At 48.2% G+C, this 22,671-nt stretch overlaps 1 protein-coding gene across 1 annotated transcript in view; it reads left to right on the forward strand.

The window, feature by feature from the left end:
* LOC144167837 (phospholipid-transporting ATPase ABCA3-like) overlaps positions 1–22,671 on the forward strand; it is a 198,578-nt gene that overhangs the window by 6,416 nt on the left and 169,491 nt on the right. The window contains exon 2 of the mRNA XM_077696996.1: positions 1,678–1,838. Coding sequence (XP_077553122.1) covers positions 1,678–1,838 — 161 coding nt within the window. The remainder of the gene's footprint in view (positions 1–1,677; positions 1,839–22,671) is intronic.

Below are 22,671 nucleotides of genomic sequence, written 5' to 3' on the forward strand. Positions count from 1 at the left end.
GGGCTGGCGCTACTTGAACTGATTTATTCAAAAGCTACATCTTCGCTTTTATACAATAACAGACTCGATCATGTGCAGCGTGCACCATTCAAAAGACAACTCCCAACCAAGCATCGCAACAAATACATAGATAACCGCAGCCGTACACCACATGAAGAAGGTGGCAAAGAAACACGGCATCCCTCTTCTCTTTTCCGCTCCCAGGAAGCTCTCCGCCCTGTGCCCTCGCATTTCTGCTGCGCAGAAGCGAGCTTGCGATAAGCAGCACGCTATGCCTTTCGTGAAATGCTGCACCGGGGTGGTGTATAAGATTCCGCTGTCCTGCGGGAAGACCTATATCGGCCAGACGGGCCGGTGTAATAATGATCGAGCACGTGAGCATGAATTGGCAATAAAGAATGGTTGGACTGCGCACTTACCTGCACATTGCGCTAATTGTAAGAATTGTGTCGCATGGCTAAGTCAGATTAAGATTTTGGATGCAAACGCACGTGAAATATTGCAGGCTTTTTATATCAAGAAACATGGAACTGATTGTGTCAGTGATACTTCTGTTGCTCTTTTCTCTTCTGAGTTGGAATTTTTATCTTGTATGACACAGTGTTAACGGCTGCGGTTATCTATGTATGTGTTGCGATGCTTGGTTGGGAGTTTTCTTTTGAATGGTGCACGCTGCGCATGGTCGAGTCTGTTATTGTATAAAAGCGAAGATGTAGCTCGTGAATAAATCAGTTGAAGTAGCGCCAGTCCTGTCCGTTTTTTCTTGCGTGTGTGCTGTTCTTTAAAGCGCTAATCCCAGTTGTTATGGTCGATCTGATGCTAGCACGAGCTGTCAGACTTTCGCGCCACCTATTGTATCCCTATGACAGAGCAACCCGTAAGAAACGAAAACGCCGGATTTCTTAAACACACCAGAGCACAATTCGACAGGGATGGGAACACAAGAGGACACGAAAAGCGCTTCCTCTTTTTAAGGCCCGAAATTCCCGAAATGAGAAATATGTCCGCGCGTACTGTATATTGGTAAAACCTGAAATACAAACTGCCTCCAGCGCTTAGTTTTGTCCGGTTGGTGTTCAAACGCCCCGAGTGCTTCACATAGTGTCAGTAACCGGGGATAAAACGCTTCTTCAGTAGTTTGCCTGTAGGTTCTCATTTAACCCTAAACTTTGAAACTTCGCCCGTCCAGATATATCTCCTTATTTAGTTCTCTTAAAAGAGCAGATCTTGTATGCGCCTACATTGGAGAGCATGTATTGGCATATTTCACGAAAATAACGGGAACACGCTGTTTATTATTTTCTGCACACTACCCATGACCTTCACCAAATTCCCAGTTGATTTGAGCTCTCTGAAACATTTACGTCATTCAAGTTAGTGGGGTTTAACGCGCTTCGTATATATATCCTTAAAACGCAGCTAGGCTTTGGAATTTTCCACAACCGTCTCCCATCAGCCTGAACTGGCACGGAACGTCACGGGTGGTCATGTTGCGTTTAAATTTTGCGCATTTTCGTTATACAGAAAATGTGCGACTTATGTTTGCCATAGCCACTACGCGTGGCTACAGCCGCCGTCAGAAGCCACCTTTCGTGTCGCTCTTGCTAGTGTGCCGAGCTCGAATATCGGCGACCTGTGCTCCGCGTTCGTTCGTAAACGCGTCTAACTCGTGCGCAGGCTACGCAAGGCATGTACCTGAGATGACGGAACTGTCCGAGGTGCTGCGTGAACGCGCCAATCGAACGGGCGTTCAGATTATGAATGCCCCGAACGGAGTTGCAGACGTCGTCGGATACGAGAACTTCTCAGCCAGTGTCGCCTACGAGCTGGGAACGAAGGTAAGCCTTCGCACAGCGCCGCTGCTTGGCAGCTACACCGGAGGCATGCCCGAGCTCTTCTTGTGGGTTGGCAATGCGGAAGCATCAATGTCCCACTTCCACCTGTCCAAGGGCTTTGTAACTTGACCGCTCGTACTCTTGCTGGACGGAGGCTGCACCACTCTGTTTTAAGTGCCGTTACAAGGACGAAGGTGTACGAGTACGGACCTCCGTCATGTTCAGGTTGCGTGGTTAGCGGGCGGCGGGCAGAAGGGCTGCCTCTGTTCCGACGATGAACAGCCAAATGCAGACATAACTTGTTTAGTGCATGGCAGTAGAGAAAAGCGGCGATACACGAAGCAGCACAATTGCGTGCTTACAGCATGACAACTGGCAGGGAAATGTTCTCCACTGGGGCTCGTCAGAACGGTCAAAACAGGCGCTGATACATCCGAAGCAGTGCAGCCACACACACGCGACCAAAAGCACTCTCACAGAGTCGGAGACGCGATGAGTCAGATACTGGCAAAAGCCGCGGCAAGCCCGAACATGCGGAAGAGCGTTGTGGTGGCGTCACATTCTCGATATCACACGAGCGCCACAGCATGTCCCGACATGCATGGTTCAGTCCTGGAAGCCGTCTTCGCGATAGACCTCTGAGCCGTGCAGCCAATCCCGAAGGTGAGTTGCGTTGCACGCTACAGGCCTTACGCAAAATTGCTGCCCTCTGTCGAGCCAAAGCGAACCCTCCTTCCGACGACATGTTAAAGGGTAGCACCGGTCACTGATACGAGTGCTACTTGTGCGTTTTTTTTTTTTTTTTGGTGTAGCGCTGAGCCTTATTCGCTGCCCGCCTCGTGCATTTTGATAGCCCAAAATGACTCATTTATTTATTTTTATTGATTTATACAGTCAAACCTCGCTTGAAGATAGAGAGAGTACGATAGTGAGTACAAACAGAAAATAGAACAAGAAAGGGCAATCACAAAGCAATGCAAACAGGAAAACAGAATTGGCAGTAGTTTATCCGTGACTAAAATAAGCTTGAATTTCGCGATCGAAAGATTGCACATCGGTACTATTAAAAAAATCGTGCGGTAAACCATTCCACTGTTTTGTAACGTCCGAAAAAATTACTACCGGGAAATGTCAGTGCGAGCTTTGAAATGTGTAATGGGAGCGTCATTATCCAATCGCGCACTATCGTCTCCGGAAGGCGTGTGTACTTGTCTTTAGGTATTATTAACAGTCCTTGGATTATACGAAACAATGTTTTAAGATTTTGTTTTTGTCTGTGTATTTCCAGTTATTCTAAATTGCGTGAATTGAGAATATCATTCCTTAATGCAGCTTTCCATATCTGCAGCATACAAACCATGCTGCAAGCTTCTGAATTCGTTCTTACTTTATGATCAAGCGTTTCTGGTAAGGCCTCCAAACAACCGAGCATACTCCAGTCTAGGTCGAATATATGTTTTGCATGCAAGCAGTTTAACGCCTTTTGGTAGTTTATGCAACTTTGCTTGCAGAAAACAATGTTCTTTAAAGGACTCAGAACAAACCGATTCAATATGACGATACCAAGTTAAGTTGTCCGTAATTGTCACCCCTAAGCATTTAAATTGAGACACTTGAGAACATTTTTCTAGATAGTGATCTGTACATATGTTGTTTTCTTAAAGTTAATTGGCATATCCTATACGCAACACGGCAATTCCAAATCTTCAAGACACTTGTTCAACTCGAGTTGATTATCAGTGCACCTTACAGGCCTCTAAATCAATCATCAGCATACACAGCACCGCAGGTGGCTTTACAACGGTACTTAAATCATTGATATACATTAAACACAGCGGTCCAAATACGACCCCTTGAGGCACGCCTGAAAGCACATCTAGTGTAGCGGACAAAGAACCATTAATGCTCATCACCTTGCGGTTGTTCAGGTAGGCGCACATCCAATTTACAATTTCATCACTTGAATTCCACTTTTCGCAGTTTAAAAAGCAGTTGAGTTTGGTTGACGTCAAAGCTTTGGCAAGATTAATACAAATCACATCACCCTGTTGGCGGTCGTCTATACCCGAGCTAATATCATTAATTCTTTGTATCGATTGCGTAGCTTTGTACTTGTCGCTTCTAAACTTACGCTGACAGTCAGTAATTGATTGGCCTCCAAGTGAATAATGATATGCTTTGCTATAATATGCTCTATACCTTTGCTGCAAACATACGTCAGTGACACAGGAGTATACTTGCTAACAATCATTCGGTCGCTTCCTTTAAACAAAGGCATAACTATTGCTCAGAGTCAGTCCTGTGGGATAGAGGGACTTTTTAAAGATTTTTCGAAGATTATGACAGGAAAGAACGATATCCGTTCTGCGTATCTTTCCGGAAATGCAGTTGGTATTTTGTCCTGGATGGTGGTTTGTGGACCACCGGTTTGTGGACTAGTCTGTGTTGCCTCGGTTCTCGTGTGGCTGCATGCCACACGAGACTTATATTATGCGTCCAAAACGCAATCCAGACGGTACTAAGAGCTGACCTACAAGTTTGCAGTCGAATCAAAGAAATCCTTATCAGTCAAGTGCTGTGAACAAACTTGGGCTATCCTGATGTTAAATAGGGGATCCCTATTCAGGGCAATCAACCATTCTTAACGCCCTTTTTCATCATCAGAAATGTAATGGAATGACGCCTGCAAAAGTTAGATGATATGATGATTGTTATGAAAGGGCAAAAAAAGTCTCTTCAACCTGTTCTACTCACTGAAAACTTGTGCTAGCTTGTAATTGCAGATACGATATGATAGGTTCATCAATTCATCCATATAGGTTCATCCAAACGGAGTATGACGGTGTTCACCACACAGAACAACATCGTAAAATAATACCCACCCCTTCCCCGCCTTCTCCTTTTTGCGCCATTTCACAACCCCGCACTTAAAACGTTGCACAAAAATTATTTATTGCGCTAATCGCATTGAAACTTACCTGCATATAAATGTACCGAAAGTGCGCATTTTTTCATGTTCTCATCTTCCCTGTAGGGCATATTTGCAGTGTTTTCGTTGTGCCCGGAATGTCTTCTGCAACCCTGTTGCGAAATTGCACCATATAATCGTCATTCATCTCAAGAAAAATCGCAGATCAAGCAATACTTGGGGCTCAGCTCATAGTTCATTCACGCGACCGCTCGAGCGCATTACACAAGCCGTTTGGTGCGAAGAGATTGCTAACATAGCGTGCAAAACCTACGGCGGGAAATTCTCTCCGTCATCGGCATGTAAGAAACTGATCCTTGGAAACAGCACATAAAGAACATCAGGCCACGAAGAATAGCAGCTAATTTTCATTGATTAATTATGAGTTTTAACGCGCCGACGCTACACAGGCGATGAGGCACGCCGTAGTGGAGGACTCCGGATTAATTTTGACCACCTGGGGATCTTTAACGTACACCGAAATCTTGACCTCAAGGGCGTTTTCGCTTTTCGACATCTCCAGTATGTATGTCAACACAGCGGATGAAGCTTCTCTGTTTAAATGTCAGTTGAGATTTTTGCCTTCGGAAGGATTAAATAATTTCAAACACCGAATGAGCTAAAACTAAGGTTAATTTGTCAGTATTAGAATCACGTACGTAGCCGTTCCAACTACTATACGCGTTAACTGGTGTTATAGCGAGATCGATCTCCTTCGAGCCGATCACCGCAGTAGTAGCCCGCGTTCGCCGCTGCGTTAGCACGAAGTAACTGGCGGATTTGTGACAAGGAGGCAGTTTTTTTCGCAAAGCCTATCTTATCACACGGTTATACGAAATTCTTCTCGCCATCGTTACATCATCATAATCATCATCATCAGCCTATATACTGCCCATCCCCGGCAGTGCAAACGTGTGAGGTTCTTACATTACAGGAACTCTTTAAACAAGACCAGTTTATGTAATACACGAAACCCAAACAAAATGCACACAATGAACAGATGCAACCTAAACAACAATAGGGGGGGGGCTGCGAGGACGCGGTATAGAAAACGGAGACATCAAACAGGCGGAATAACTGTCTGCGGTTCCGAGATTTGAGCCTGACTTTTCAGAACACGCATGTGTGTTGGCAATACAAGCCGCGCGCTAACAAGCAGCTGATGCCATTTGATAGCGCTCACTCGAAATTAATCCCAAGGGGCCATGACTTGATGGCATGATATGCATCAAGGCAGCCTTAAACAAGTCGTGCGCGCACAAGATACAAGACGCATTTAATGAACAGATTGCTCGGCTGAGCAATGCGGGATTCTCTTCTGCAGTTGTTTCTGCAGGTGTTTGCGAAGCACTTCTGCAAAAATTTAAACAATAACCAAAGGAAGGTGACATGCAAAAGAAATAGTAAAAAAAAATTCAGTTAAGTTTTCCCGCTTTCACTTAGCGTCGCCATCTGTTGACAACTTCGGCTACTACGCGTCTCCCGTTGGAGCAGGTGTCATCTATACCTATAAACATGCCCCTCGCGAGGGGCACGATCGAATGCAGAGCATTTCCGGGAGCGCACGACGTTAAGTAGTTTGCGTTACGTTAATGTTGTTGCACTTGTGGCAACTGCTGACGAGAGAGCGCTCGTCAGCAGTAATTTGAATGAGTCAACAATATAAGGCGCGTTGTTAGCGTCCGATTCTGTGTCGGCTCTGTGGCGCAGTGGGTAGATCACCATGTACATTGCGTTCTGCCCGAAGAGTCGAGGGATCGAAACCGGGCGCTGGATAATACTTTTTTTTTCTACAGTAGGGAGGGGTGCGGTGCGGACTACGGACGTCAACGCGGGTGACATCGTGAGTTACTGAAATGCTCTGCATTTAAAAGTCACAGTCGGGGAACGAAGGAACAGGATATAGTACGTGGTGCACAGGTCGAAGTAGCGTTGGAACGTCCAAGTGAAGTGTCGTGGCCGCGGTGGTCAAGCGCGCTCCCAGTTCCTGTTGCCGTCTTGGGGCGCTGCTGTCTGTCACCTATGCGCGGCGTGACGGCACGTTTGCGGAGAAGACCTCCTGGAGGTTACAGTCGTGCAGGACATCTCGGGCACGTCACGGGTCCGGTCGCCCGACCGCCACGCATGCCGGTCACGCTCCACACCCTTGCTCTCACGGTCGGTTCCTCCTCGGGATCGCTCCTCTGCCGCCGGCTGCTGTTGCTGGCAGCTTCTCATTGGCCGGTGGCCGGCGCGAGCTCGTGCCGGGGTGGCGGGCACTGGGCGCCGCAGCTGGTGTCGATGAACTTGGCGCCACGTGCGCCTTCTTCTTCTTTCTCGTCGCTTTAGATGCGACTGCATCTCATTCACTCGCCTTGTCCCTCCATACGGCGTTGTTGTTGTCCGTCCACACCACTCCCCCATTCTCCTCGCCGCGCGAGCTGCGCTCTCCGCCGCTCACCCTCTCTCCTCTCCTATAGCGAACACTTTCTCGCGAGGGGCATTGGATTGGATTCTATTGGGTCGGCTTGGCTTGGCTTGGATTGTACTGGATTGGATTGGACTTGGATTGGATTGGATTAAAGTGGATTGTGTTGGATTGTGTTGCGTCATAGGCGCGCCACGTTGCGTCATAGCCGCAGGCGTTCCAGCACCGGTGTTCCGATTTCCATCGATGCGTTGAATGGAGCCTAACAATTCTGCTATCGCCCGCGCAACCGTAACAAGCACCGATCACTGTGATAACAGGAATGCTAGCACCACTGAAGACAAGGCTGCGAAGCGGCGTGAACGTGATGCTGAACGCAAACGATTGAAGCGCGCAACCGATTCCGAACTTCGTAAACGTGAACACCAAGTGAACCCCCAAGTTGCGTCCCATCTCCACAGGGTTCTCCTCGCGGGAAGGTGGGGTAATGTTTTTTATGTCTTTTCTTCTCGTGGTGGTTCTTTTTTGCCCATGCGATTTCTTCTCATGACAAACGCGCCTCCTATAGATGTCCAATTATCCCGGTCCTGTGCTAACTGCGGCCAATTTGTCTCCGCAAACTTTTTGATCGCCTCTTCCTATCTATCATTCTGCCGCACCCTGCCACACTTGCCTTCTCTAGAGATCCACTCTGTTACCCTCAATGACCAATGGTTATGTTGCTTTCGCATTACATGCCCTGCCCACGTCCATTTCTTCTTCTTAATTTCTGCTAGTATGACCTTCGTTCCCTGACCCACTCCGCTCTCTTTTTGTCCCTTAATGTTACACCTTTGGTCTTCCGTTCCAATGCTCGTTGAGTCGCCCTCAATGTAAGTTGAACCCTTTTACTGAGCCTCCAAGTATCTGCCCCATAGGTGAGTACCGGTAAGAAGCCGGTGGCTTGCATGCAAGAGAAAGCTCATTCGTGGAGAAATGAAATGCGAACACGAGAATATAAACTGGAACACGCCAAACAGAAAAAATACCGTTCCTCGAGGAGCAATAATGACGCGCTGTTTCTATGTTTGGAAAGCCAGAATTCCCAACCTTCTTATGGCTATTAGGCGGCGCATCAATTATCTATTTTACTTGCACAGAAAAAAATCCCGGCCCTTGTGTGTTCTGGATCATATTTTCATCTTCACTTCTCCCTACTGTATGGCCACGGTCGTTGCGGAACATGCGATGAAACAATAACTAATACTTCGACTTCTTGAATCCTTTCCTTTCTCTCTTGAGCTTCCTGCTTCCCACGTTGTGTGCAAAATGACCCACAACAGCACGTGGCCATACCGGAAGACAGCACCCGCCAGATCGCCCAACACTCTCTGCAGTTAGCTGCTCCGCTTCCCGGTTCCACCGTTGCACAAGCGGCCGCGAGAGGGCAGTGGATTTCGCACAGGACCCATAGAAGCCTGCGTGCCGCGTCCCCACATACACCACAGTCGATTGGGCAAAGCGCTTCACTGTTTCCGCATCTTTTCCTCCGCATAAAGAAGCCTCGTCCTATACGAGCGTTTGCTTCCATAGCTGCTTGCCCTCAAACATCCTTCCCGGGACTCAGAAAGTAAAGTGCAATCGGAGAAGTTTACTGCCTTGATCCCTGGTGTGACACCCTCAGAAACCCCGTTAACTTTTTGCTTGCAGTGTTTACGACAACCAAAGCGTCTTCGTTTGTTTAACGTTTATTTTAACGGTGTGTGTCGGTCCGTTTACTTCACTAATTTCGTGGCTTGTCGTCACCTTTGTCACGCAACAGAGCCCGCGCTATCAAGGTGCAAGTGCCAGCGCACTTCTTTTTCATATTTCTTTTCAACAAAGTTTCGGGTCCCTCTTCTCCCATATATTCTACTGGGCTCCTTCCTAGGAGCGCTCATTCCTGACCTCACCGGTGTCATCTGCGTAGTTTCCTGGAAAGCCGTGTTGTACGCAAACGTGGAAGGACTTCTTCCCAAGTCTTATGTTCAACGTCGACGTACATAGACAGCACATCCGCGATCGTCTTGTTCAGTCGTTTCGTTAGTTCGTTCGTTTGGTGGTGGTACACCGCCGTACTTTGGTAATCCGTGCTGCTGTAGCGTAAGATTGCTTGCATAAGCTCCGCAGTAAAGGCCGTTCTGCGGTCCGTGATGAGGACTTCACGGGCTCCATGTCGCAGCAGCACTTGGCTTATAAAGAACTTGGCGACTTGTTGTGCAGTCCCCCTCGGAAGAGCGGCGGTCTCTGCGTAGCGCGTCGAGTAGTCTGTCGCCACGACAGTCCACTTGTTCTCGGATCGTGACGTAGGGAACGGGCCCAGAAGGTCCATTCCAATCTGTTGTAAGGGCCTCGATGGGACTACGATCGGCTGCAGAACTCCGGTGGGTCTCGTCGGCGGCGTTTTTGTCGCTGGCAGACACCACAGATCCGGACGTAGTGGCTGACGTCGGATATAAGGCGGGGCCAGTAGTACTTCGTCGTGATTTTTCCAATAGTGCGAGCTGTGACAAGATGTCTGGACGACGGGTCGTCGTGTCACGCTTCCAAACTTTCGTCAGGAAGGTTTGCAGGGATTACAAGAAGATAATTCGTTCTCGTTCCGGGGCTGAAATACTTCTTCACTAGAACGGAGCGTTTAAGGCTAAATGCTGGTAGGCTGCGTTTGAAGGCCCTAGGCACGGAGAAATTGCATCCTTCGAGGTAGTCGATCATGACATGCAACCCTGGGTCGGCAGGCTGCTCGGCGGCTAGGTCGCTCTCCGTCACGACTCTGAAGAACGTGCTGTCTGCATCGGAGCCTTCATGTGGTGGGTCGACGGGGGCGCGGGACAGACAGTCGGCGTGTTTCCTGCCAGATTTATAGACGATTGTAACGTCCAGTTCCTGTATGCGCAACCTCCATCGCCCCAGACTTCCCGAGGGGTCCTTCAAATTGGCGAGCCACCACAGCGCATGGCTGTCTATCAGCACCTTGAACGGTTTACCATACACATATGGGCGAAATTTTGAAATGGGCCATATGATATCAAGGCACTCTTTCGCGGAGGCAGTGTAGTTTTGTAGCGTAAGATATAAACTTGCCGAAGTTGAGCAGTTTCGCGTGTGCCGTGAAGGGCCGTTCTGCGCAAGCGCGAGGAACATTGGGTCTTGGCTTGGCTTGGCTTGGCTTGGATTTGGATTGGATTGGATTGGATCGGATTAAAGCGGATTGTGTTGCTTTATAGCCGCAGCAGACGCACTGGCGCCGGCGCGTGCCCAGGTGTGCGCCTCAATTGCGCAGTAGCCAAGTCTGACGGTGCACCGTAGCCGCTTGATAGCCGTTTCGCGTGGCTCGTGAAGATCCGCGCTGAGCATGCGCAAGGAGCAGTGACTGGACAGGACTGGACTGGATTAGACTGAATTGGACTGAACTGGATTGGACTGGATGGTTGAACCTTAGCTCACGCTACGTATATCCTGGCATAGCAGAGCTAAGCCACCACTAATTTTTTCTCCTTCTTCGACAGACCACGGCTGGCATAGGCGATTACCTTTTCGCAACCGCTTTGTTTTTGGATGAGGACGGCACCCAAACCTATATCACTGGCATCCGTATGCCTTTCCGTTTCGGCGTTTTCGTCGAAATGAGCGAGCACGGGCGTTCTTTGCAGGCGTTGTTGCAGCTCGCAGAATGCTTCCTCTTTTGAACTTTCCCAGGTGAAATGGGTGCTATCTTTCGTCAAGCGCGTGAGTAGCTCTGCAATGCGTGCGACGTTTGCGACGAAGCGCCGGTAGTATGCGCACAGTTCGAGAAATCTTCGCATGCCCTTCTTGTCTTTAGGTCTTGGGAAGTCCGCTATGGCTTAAGTTTTCGCCAGGTCAGGATTGACTCTCGCGGCGTTGACAACTTGGCCCAAAAGCTTGAGTTCCTCGTACGCGAAGCGGCACTTTTCAGGCTTCAGCGTCCCCAGCATACGAATGGCCTCGAGTACAGACTACAACCGTTCAAGGTGTTCGTCGAGACTTCGGGTTGATACCACAACGTCGTCGAGGTATGCGAGACAGATGTGCCACTACAGGCCAGCTAGCACAGTGTCCATGACTCCTTGAAACGTGGGTGGTGCCGTGCACAGCCCAAACGGCATCACCTTGAACTCGTATAGGCCATCTGGGGTTATGAATGTAGTCTTCTCTCGGTCTCTCTCGTCCACTTCAATTTGCCAGTAGCCCGTCTTCAGATCCATCGATGAGAAATACTTCGCGTGACAGAGGTGGTCGAGGACGTCGTCGATTCGAGGCAGGGGTACACATCCTTTTTGGTGATTTTGTTCAGCCGCCGGTAGTCAACGCAGAACCTTAATGTTCCGTCTTTTTTCTTCTCGAGTACGACCGTCGCAGCCCAGGGGCTTTTTGATGGCTGTATAATGTCGTCGCTGAGCATGTCGTTGACTTGTGCCGGGATGGCTTCCCGCTTGTGTGAAGACACGCGGTACGGTGACTGTCGGGTAGGTCGGGCTCCATCTTCAGTTATAATTCGGTGCTTCGCTAGGGGTGTGTGACGTAATTTTGAGCTCCACAAAAACACTCGCGGTAGCAAAGCATCAAACCCAATAATTTCGCCCGGTTTTCTTGCGGCAGCGCTGGTTTCACGTCGAAAGGATATGCGGCAGCTTTAAAACATCTGCGCGTTCGCGTTCAAAGTTGGCGACCGCGATCACTTGACTTGTTTCTTGCGTTTAGTCGAGGAACGCAACTGCAGCGCCCTTGCTTTGATTCTGGCACTCCTCTGTGAAATGAGTTATCAAAACGTGGGATTTGCATTTCTCTAAAGCGAGCAATGCCACTTGCGATGGAGACACCGTGAACGAGATGCAAACTTTGGTGACTCTCTACGATAGAGTCGTTAACAGGGGCAGCATCCTCACAGTAGACAGCGATCATCACGCGTGCGCGGGTGGCAGGGTGACGTGATCGTCGGCGATCCATACAGCAGCACGCTGATCGGGGTTCGGTTGCGGCGTCGTGGAGTGATCGGACGGAAATGTTACCGACTTGGTCAGCAGATAAATTTTTGCGCCGTTGCCTGTCGAAAAGTCAATTCCCAGAATTACGTCGCTGGAGCAGTTAAGAAAAATGACGAATGCAGCAGGGTATGTGATGCTGTCTATGGTGATGCGCGATGCGCACGTTCCGCTTGGCGTTACGAGATGGCCTCCTGCTGGGCCATCCCGAGATGGCCTCCTGCGGACCATCCCATCTTGTCGCAACTTTGTTCAGCTTAGACGCGAATGACCCGCTCATTAATGAGTAGTCGGCTCTCATGTAGATGAGTGCGACTACGTCAAAGCCGTCGATGCACAACTGGACGTCGGATGCCGCCTTCCTCGAATTCCGTGTGCGTCGGGGCGTTGCATGTCGGCTTGTGCGTGTTGACGGTCGGGCACTCTGCGTTGTCGTTGTGGTCGTCTTCTCAGCGACAGTCTCGGTCATGTTGGGTGTGTGTTCGGGAGTCTCGTCAGGGTTCGGTCGGGTCGTCGGGATGAAGGCATGTCGTGAAGCACGGTCTTCGGCGTGCCCTTGCGTCGTTGAAGGGTTTTCATTTTTCCGCCATTGTGCAACTTCACCTCCAGAAGTTGCTGCCTTCAGTTTCCCCCGTGTGGGCTGGGGGACCTTCCACGTGAGAACTCAGCATTTCTATGGCGGTTCGGCGACTGGTATGGGTAGGGCCACGGCGAACGGTTGCAACGAGCTGGCGCTGGTTTGAGATAGATACTCGTCAATCTCACGTGGTCGCTGGCCAGGAAGAGGGCGAGGTGCGTCGATGGAGAAACCATGCAGTCCGAGTCTCTAGCACCGACGGTAGATGTGGTCGGCTTTTTCGCAGTGGTAGCACACAGGACGATTATCTGGAGTTCGCAATACGTCCGTCTTCCTCGGCGTCTGGTTTCGGACTACAGTAGGTCGGGTGGGCGACAGTGGGCGGCGGGACGGCGGGGCCTCTTGACGACGTGTTGGAGCAGGGCTGGGTCGAAGAACAGCTGCGGAGTATGTCATAGCTTGTGGCTCGCGGGGTACTTCTGGGGTCGTTGAAGTTCCCAGTGCTTGTTGCAATTCTTCCCTAATTATGTCGGTACGGGTAGCTACTTGGGGCGGCAGCGGCGTGGGGTGAATTTTCCGCAGCTCCTCTCTCACTACTTCACGGATGGTGTCGCGTAGGCTATCAGGCGAAATCCGCAGGTTGTCGACGTCGTTGACATTGGCCGCACCAACAAAGTTGCGGTCATACTGCTTAGCACGCATTTCGACGGCCTTCTCAATTGTGGTGGCTTCGGTCACTAATTCGGCGACTAAGTTGGGCGGGTTCCTCAAGGAGTTCCTCCTTCACACCACGCATCAAAAAGCTTAACTTCTTTTCTTCCGTCATTTCGGGGTCCGCGCGGCGTAATAGTTGCTACATCTCCTCAATGAAGATCACGACCCCTTCGTTGGGGTGTTTCGTGCGCGTTTGCAACAAAAGGGCGACTTGTTCTTTCCGCATAACGTTGGCGAATGTTTTGATTAACTCGCTCCTAAAGAGAGTCCAGTCGGTTAGGCAGCTTCCCCGCTCACTTTTACGTACTTGCTGCTTGGTGAACCTGTAAAACGCGCTACCGTAGTGCGCGATTTGGGCGTAATGATGGATGCGAAACTGCTCTTTAACGCGCATGTGAACTATCTGACCAACTCCTGTCTCCGTACGCTTGGCGTAATTTCCCGCGCGACCAGGGATTTCACCGACCGTTCATGCTTTGTTTCACTGTATCGCGCTCTCATTTTGCCCAAGCTCGACTTTGCTAGTGAAATTTGGAATTGTTTAAGCCCTTCGTCCTCCAATCGACTAGAAAGGATTCAGAAGCGCTTTACTAGAACCGTGTTTTCTCGCCACTCACCTATGAGCCGATATGAGCACGGTGGGCTTCTGAAGATCTTGAATTTAGATGAGCTATCAGCGAGGCGCTCCAGGCGCGACCTGGCTTTTCTGTTTAATTGTATTCACTCGAAGTTCGACTGCCCTTGCCTCGTAAGCTCTGTCCATCTGCGAGTGCCAAGCAGACCACTACGGCCGCATGGATGCTTTGATGTAGACAGATCAATGAGTTTGGCACCAGCCAGCCGGTGCCAGCTCACCTACAACAGTCTGTTTCCATCTCCTATAGACGTTTTTTGCAGCGATTTGGCACTGTTTAAGCGCTCTCTGAAATGTATGATATTTTGAATACGCATGCTGTGGAGAGGTCGCTCCTGCACTTCTCTCCCTGCTCTCGTGTTTCTTCACATACAGCACTACCTTGCCTATCTTCGTACGTGTTCGTAGGTTCCTTGCCATGTTCGTACGTTCTCCTGTGCATACTCCAGACACATCCTCCGAGCCTTTACCGTTCAAAAATGTTTGCGTCTCCTTTCGATAACACTACACTTTTGTATATATCTATCTGCACTTCCACATTTACCAATTTCTGATTTATACGCTGCCCATATTTGTACTGTTTGTATTCCTTGTATCCATGTATGTTGCCTGTTCGTATTCTTTGTACCTATGTATGCGGTGCATCACCCGAGAAGGCCCTGTGCTGTTGGTGAGCAATTCAAATAAATAAATAAATAAATAAATAAATAAATAAATAAATAAATAAATAAATAAATAAATAAATAAATAAATAAATAAATAAATAAATAAATGATTCTGAAACCACGTTCCTGCCGTATCTTTTAAATAGAAGAAAACATGACGAAAAGTTTTTTCGTCATCCCACCTGTTAAATATGCGGACGCGCTCCACTTTCTCCAACCAGTCCTCAGGATCTTCTCCGGGGGATCCCCGGAATGATGGTGGTTCCCTGGGTATTTGCAGAACGGGGAAAGATTAGAAGCCCTGGTCATGGTGCCTGCGTTGATCATGGTGGTTTTCATGTCGTCTTCTTTCTTCACGTTATCCGGGAGCAGTCCAAACTCTGGCTGAAGACCTTGCTGTCGGCGACTGACACGAGTTGTGCTCGCTTGCTGCTTGACGAGGGCTCAGGGTGCATGTACCCCACACCTATACCAGATGTCACGTAGACAATGAGGACGCAGCTGTCTGAAAGGAAAAACAAGTCGATTGGAGCGAACTTGTTCTCCCCTAACAACTCAAATAATACACAGGCGGCGAAGCAGCAGTCAACAAAGTGACGTGCGTAGCCGAATCTCGGCGAATCGAATGCCGCGGCGTCGGCTCCGCGGGAATTTATCTTTGGGCGCCAGTGTTTTTGGAATCGTGAATTACATCCAGAACAAAGAAGGTTATTCTCGCCTGTTCACATTAGTTCGGAACACTCTCCCTGTCAGGCATAGAAAGAAAGAATGCAACGCGCGCTTCCCTTGGGACACAGACAACAGAGATAACAAGATCGGCGCAGCCGGGCGGTAAAAGCAAAACATAAATAAGCACACCCAATGCAATGTCCCAAAACAAATAAACACAGCCAATGCATGGTTCGCGCCAATATGGTGGCACAGCGCATGAGCGCAGTCGTGGCAACATCACAACTGCGGTTTTCTTGAACAGACATTGTGCGTGTGACACTGCCAGTCACATTCATATCCTGCAGGTATTTTGGAAAATAAGCATACACGGGCGAGTACTGCGACGGATACAAGAATCCCTTAGGAACTGATGAGTTTTTATGGAGACGTCTGATGTTCGTAGTACCGAGCAGGTTCCTTCACAGGGCGTTTTATTTAATTGTGTCGTGGTTAACTTACCACGCCGATTGCCACCAGGCTTGCCGTATTCCATTTACGCCGACGATGTCTGCTTATCGGCGTCGGGTACCAATGCTATCTTTCTTCAATCCATCTTACATGAACGCTTAACTAGCGTGTAAAACTTCCTAAAAGAGTGCGAGATGACGTTATCATATGCGAGAACTGGTGCCTTTCACAAGAAAGCAGCTACAAACTTTCGGTCTCTTCCTTGCTGGTTAACCAATTAAAACTAAAAGAGCATCGCTTTCTGGATGTTAGACTAGATCAGCGACTTTCGTGGGCTTCAAGCATCAAGGTTCTTGAAGAAAACGTCAATTAATGTTCTTCGTAGGCTTACAGGCACGTGTTAGGGTGGATATACATCATCTCTACAAAAGGAGCACAATTCAGTGTTAATTCTGCATGGGCTCTACAACACCGCTTAGGAAATAATTCAAAGAGTGTTGGAAAGGGGTCTGCGCGTTTGCTTACGTGTGCCTAGACCATCGTGAAGTTCTCTTGTAATTGCAGAAGCTCGCCAACCTCCCTTCCCGGTGATTCGGACTGTAGAAACGTGTCGCCACTTTTTTCGAATATCAACCCAGCATGATCGTCATCATCTTATACAAGGTCTTCTAGAAAGAAAAGTTGTAGGATTCACAAAACAACCGAAAATATTAAAAACATTTTGCCTACGTTCAGTAAACCCCGTTGAGACGAACTGTATGCGACCGTGAAAAATTTGTTGCATTATCGGCGCAGGTTTTTGTAATGCGGACGTTACAAGACAGCAAAAACGTTGTTCGTCTGAACCATAATGTTCGTCTTAACCTATTTCTTCTTATTGGGAGTTCACTTATGAGGTTTGGTCAGGTAACCCTGCCTATCGTCCGTAGCATCTTTTAAGTCCTATTATTGAGGTGTCTTTTCAGGGTCTATTCCGAAAAGGCGGTACACCTGATGGAACTTGGCTATCTAAACATGTAATTACAGCGAGGAGGGCTCAGTAGATTCGCTTGCACTTCGTACATTTGTTTGTGTTTTCTTCACTCATGAGGGATGATATTTTTCACCATCATCATCAACAACAACGACAGCCCATTTGGGTCCACTGCAGGACGAAGGCCTCCCCCAGTGACCTGCACCAGTTTCTGTCCTGTGCTGCCCGTGGCCATTCCTTGCCTCCAAAATTTATTTCACCTCTCCATCGGCTTTCCTCTTCTTCTAGTCCCGTCTCGCGGTGTCCATTCTGTTGTCCTTGTGGTCCACCTGTTGGCCGTTCTTCGTTCCACATGGCCAGCCCAAGTCCAATGCTTTTCCTTAACCTGAACTATGATATCATATATCCGAGTTTGTTCCCAAATCCAGGTAGCTCGTTCTCTGTCCTTAAGCGTTACTCCTAACATTATTCTCTCCACGGCACGTTTAGCGGACCTAAGCTTGCTTTCTAATTGTTTAGTAAGTCGCCAAGTTTCCGTTCCGTATGTCATCACCGGCAGGATGCATTCGTTAAATACCTTTCTTTTTAGGGATAGAGGCATCTTACATTTCATTATTAGCGAGTGCGTGCCGAATGCGCCCCATCCCAGTCCTATTCTGCACCTGATTTCTTTCTCGTGGTTTCGGTCCGCACTGACCATCTGGCCAAGGTAGTTATATTCTTGTACTTGTTCCAGTGTTTCGCCTCCTAGTATGAAAAAGGCGCGTTCAGCATGTTCATTTATCATCCCTTTAGTTTTATTCATGTTTATCTTTAGCCCCACAGCGAAGCTTTGTCATTTTAGTTCCTCAATCATGTTTTGGACTTGCTCTGCAGATTCGATGAGCAAGACTATGTCAGCAGCAAACCTTAAATGGCTCAAGTATTCGCCGTTTATCCGTACGCCTAAGTTTTCCCAGTCACGCCTCCTGAATACTCTCTCCAGACAAGCTGTGAACAATTTTGGTGAGATGGTATCTCCTTGTCGCACTCCACTTCGGATCGGGAATTTATCACTTTGCTTGTGAAGTGTAATTCTGCCGGTGCATTCCTCATATATGTCGTCTAGGAGTCGTAGGTAGGTCTTCGCTATTCCTTGGTCCTTTAAGGCGTCCATCACTGCGGCGGTGCTTACTGAATCGAACGGTCATAGGCTATACATATCATTGAAAGTGGTTTATTATACTGTGCACATTTTTCTATTCCTTGGTTGATGACATGGATGTGATCCATTGTAGCGTATCCTTTTCTGAACCCAGCCTGTTCTCTGGGTTTTTGGAAGTCTAGGCTGGCGGTTATGCGGCTAAGTACTATGTTGGTAAACAGCTTGTATACACCCGACAGAAGGCTGACGGGTCTGTAGTTTTTAAGATCTTTGTCATCTCCCTTGTGAAGTAAAACTATGTTGTCGTTTTTCTGGGCTTTTGGTACTTTTAAAGCCCTTAAAAATACTGAGGATAGCTCAGCAAGCTTTTCTATCATAATATCTAGAAAGTCTATGGTTATGCCGTCGTCACCTTCAGATTTCCCTCTTTTCCCTTAAAGGAGCCATGAAGAGAAAACACAAGTTTGGTTCATTCAAAAGAGTGTCTCGTTAGAATCATACTGACACCACTTTTAACGTAAACTTCGCTCAAATAAGCTACATAATTAGGAAAAACGGGAATGGTCATGCGACCCACCAGCTCATTTCCCGCAACAGAACCTATGTCGTCACATGAGCTAAGCTCTGCGATTGGCGGAGGCTGGCAGAAGCAGACGCAAATTAGGTAGAACTTACAAACTAGACGAACGAGCGATTTGCGCTTAAATTTAGGGCACATTCTTTACAAAGCAATAAGGATGATGGGACAAACAGTGGAAGCTACGAAAGCACATGTAAACATAGAACTACTGATGCGTTCTGCTGTTCGTACTGCGCACAGCATGCTTGGTTTCGCTGCACAGCACTACGGGGCTTGGGGTTGTCTCAGACGACACTGGCCGATTGACGCAAGCAACGGTGTCCTACGTGACCCCATTTGTCCAGCGAGCACTGTTTCAGGGAACGAATATTTTCTCCCAGAACAAAAACAAGCCAGGTTTAAATGCGGGCAAAAACAAACCAAACGCTTGCCACGGTATGGTGGCGCCATCTAGGTTACGGAACGTAAAGAAACGCGGGAACAAACCAACACCGCTGTACAGGGTGGAGACAACCTTTGAACGGTCCCGTGCCGCCGCAATTGGGCCAACGGGCTCAACGCGTTATTCTTTTCGTTTCCCACGAGACCTAGCAACTCGAAACAGACAATATGATTCAAACTTTTTCAGTAAACCGCGTTGCGGCGATAATTTTAGCGCGTTTTTGACACAATGACTTGCTTCGGCGGCGAGCGAGCAACTGAAAATGGCGGCGCCAGCGTATACGTGTCTCTACCCTGTACGGCGGATGCGTGAATGAAGGTACTCTAGGCTGCAGAGCGGTCGGTTTCAGTGATGTCACTTGGGACCACGAAAACGCACGATTCAGCGGGAAAATCAAAATTTTAACCTAAATTGTTTAATTTCTCAGTGAATAAAGCACCGTTTGTATCCGGACAAGCGCTGGGGGCACTATAAAACACGAAATCTTTCGAATAAAACCAACTTGCATTTTCTCTTCATGGCTTCTTTAAGTGCCTTTTCTACTTCCTCTTTCGTTACTCGTGGAACATCGCAAGCAACGCTTGTAGGCTCGGTGCTCAAGTTTCTCAAGTTTATTTCTCAACCTTGTTGGCTCGGTACTTTTTCTCGCTCCAGCATCGCTGGCCTGGTGTAAAACCGTTCTGCGATTTTTATTGTCTTTCAAATTGTGCGTAACGTTGCCCTGTTCATCTCTAAGTGCGTACATTCTGTCTCTGCGAATAGCCAGCTTCGTTCTTGTTGCCTTCAAGCTTTCTCCTCTTTCTAAAGTTTCCTCCATGGCCGCCATGTTGTACGCACGAATGTCACGTGTTTTACTTTTGTTTATCAATTTTGAAAGCTCCGCTAGTTGAGTTTGATCCACCGTTTGATGCACCGTACTTCAGTTTGATCCACCGTCCTTTGTTTGCCTAGTTAGTTTTCCAGTTTGCGTACTACATGCTGCTTTTCCAGTAGCCGCTGATTGCTTCGTGATTGCTGTTGTTAGGTTATCATTTACAGTTTCCACACTGTCCTCGTTCTGACCATCTAGAAGTGCGAACTTGTTTTGAAGGGTTATTTTTAAACTCATGCGTCCTGTCTCTTACTGACCTGACGTTGGGCTTCTTACTATTTACGAGCTTCCTTATTTCTTTTTTGAGATTTCGCCTCACTTCGAACGTAACCATCCTATGCTCACTGCACCAAATCTTGCTTAGTACCTCTACGTTTTGCACAATACCTGGGTAGTCACTCAGAATGAAGTCAATCTCGTTTTTTTTTTTTTTTTGTAATCCCGTCATTTCTTACTCTTACTCTTACTCCTATTCTTACTCTTGCGTTTCCGGAAGAATGTGTTGAGTAGTTTGAGGTTATTTCTCTCTGCAAATCTAACCAGCTCGAGAGTTGCGAGTGCCTATTCCAAAATTTCCCACTGATTTTTCTCCTACTCTCTTTGCGCCTACTTTTGCGCGAAAGCCTCCCATTACAATTGTGAACTGCGCGGTTCCCTTATTCATTGCTGACTCGACGTCTTCGTAGAAGCTATCTACAGCCTCATCCACGTAGCTAGCTGTTGGCGCATACGCTTCTATTATCTTACCGCATGTTAAGCTTGATCACAGCGACTCCTACCCTTTCGTTAACACTGAAGAATTTTTCCACATTTCCTGCTATTTCCCTGTTGATCAAAAATCCTATCCCGTGCTCTGTCTTTCCGTGAAGACCCCGACAGCACAGAATATGCCCGCTAGTCAGTTCTACGCAGCCTTCTCCTGTTCTTCTAACCTCACTTAGCCCAATAATATCCCGCTTAACGTCTTTGAGTTCCTCTAGTAGTACAGCTAAGCTACCCTCGCTAGAGAGGTTCATTCGTTGAATGTTGCCAAGTTCAAGTTCCATAGGCGGCCTTGCGGATCCAGGTATTCTTAGCACCCTCCGCTGTGTAACTGCCCTGACCGCCGCCGTGATCAGGTGTTCTACAGCTGGTGGGGACTGAGGGCCGAGATTCGGGTTGGTTACTCATGAGGGGGTTGAGCCAACTACTACACCAGGGTGACCACATCCTTCTCTGGTGAGGGAGTGCTGTTTGTGTCCCAAGAGCCTTCCTAGCATGGTTGAACATTTTTAGTGTAGCCTCCAAGGTATCCGGGATGGTGTTTTACTTCCGGACCCGGCAGCACTCCACACCTGGGATTATTTGGCATAAAGAAAACAAAAAAGCAAAAAAAAAAAAGAAAAAAAGAAAGAGAAAAGGATAAAAAGAAAACTTCGCTCGCCCGTTTTCATAATAAACCTGCTCCTAAGCGGTACGTTAAATTTCCATATGGTGGTACGGAAAACATTATGCGTCTATCTCAAAAAGTCACAGTTGTTGTTTGGTAGTTGTAGCTTTTAGGGTCTTAAATGGTGTCGGGCGATTCTTAGAAAAGCTGAGCGAGTGAACAAATAAACAGCGGCCAGAGCTATTTTCCGCAGAAGGAACAGCCATGCGTGTCGCGCTTTGAAAGGTAATCAGGGAATGGTACTTTGGTTTAGTGTATTCTGGATAAGCACGTCTTCAAGGCTGAAGAAAAAGGAAAGGGTGAGTTGCTGGTAGCTTTCACATCCATACGCAATTCTAAAAAAAAAAAAAACTATTTGTAGTTGCGCTTCGATAACCTTATAGCGCCCAGGGAACTGCATTTGGTGGCAGGAAAGGATGAGTTGCTGGTAGCTTTCACATCCATAAGGAATTTTAAAAAACAAAAAAACTATTTGTAGTTGTACTTGGATAACCTTAAAGCGCCTAGGGAACTGCATTTGGTGGCAGCCGCAGTTTCTACCAGTTTCAAAGTAAATCGTCGGTACCTTTTACATTATATGCTGGAAACACAACTACTGAGAGGTCAGCGGACGCTATAGTCGCAAGCTTAACGCGGGGGCATACACTGCTAACATCGCAAACCCGGAAAAATACAGAGGAAGGCCCCAACATACAAGTATAAGCGCGTTACAGTTCCGTAAGCAATGATAACCTCGCATAGACACCAACAGAGGCTGAATATAGTACGCAGATTTCCGGGAGAGATAGTGCTCAGTTGATAGTCAGCCCTCGTGTCTGTGTCTTTTACTGTCTTCGTTTAGGCGCTGTTTGCATCGTTTTATGGTGAACCAACTATCCCAAGTCAAAGGTTATGTTCTCATTTATTCCCATTCGATTCCGTTTCGCGCCTACACGACGCCGTATCGCTTGAAACTCCATTTCATGCTGGGACTCCGGGCGACGGGCATTTCGACGGCGAAAGGCCATGAGAGCCGTCGGTCCCGGTGTGACGGGCCGGCAGCTGTACCAACGCTGCCGGCTCTTCTTGAACACAGCTCCTTTTGCCCGCGCTTTCCGGCTTCCAGCCCTTTTAGATGCGACGCTGAGACCATCTCTTGTCGGCGGCCCTGTCCTTCCTGCGTGCGTCCGTCGTCGTCGTCGGCGTCCGCACTCTCCTCCGCTCACCCCCTCTCCTCTCCGATAGCGAACACTCTCTCGCGAGGGGCATTGGATTGGATTCGATTGGATTGGCTTGGCTTGGCTTGGCTGGGC

This window comes from Haemaphysalis longicornis, unplaced genomic scaffold (assembly GCF_048455015.1).
Source record: "Haemaphysalis longicornis isolate Haplotype H1 unplaced genomic scaffold, Haemaphysalis longicornis Haplotype H1 scaffold_2, whole genome shotgun sequence".
NCBI classification, from domain to species: Eukaryota; Metazoa; Arthropoda; class Arachnida; order Ixodida; family Ixodidae; genus Haemaphysalis; species Haemaphysalis longicornis.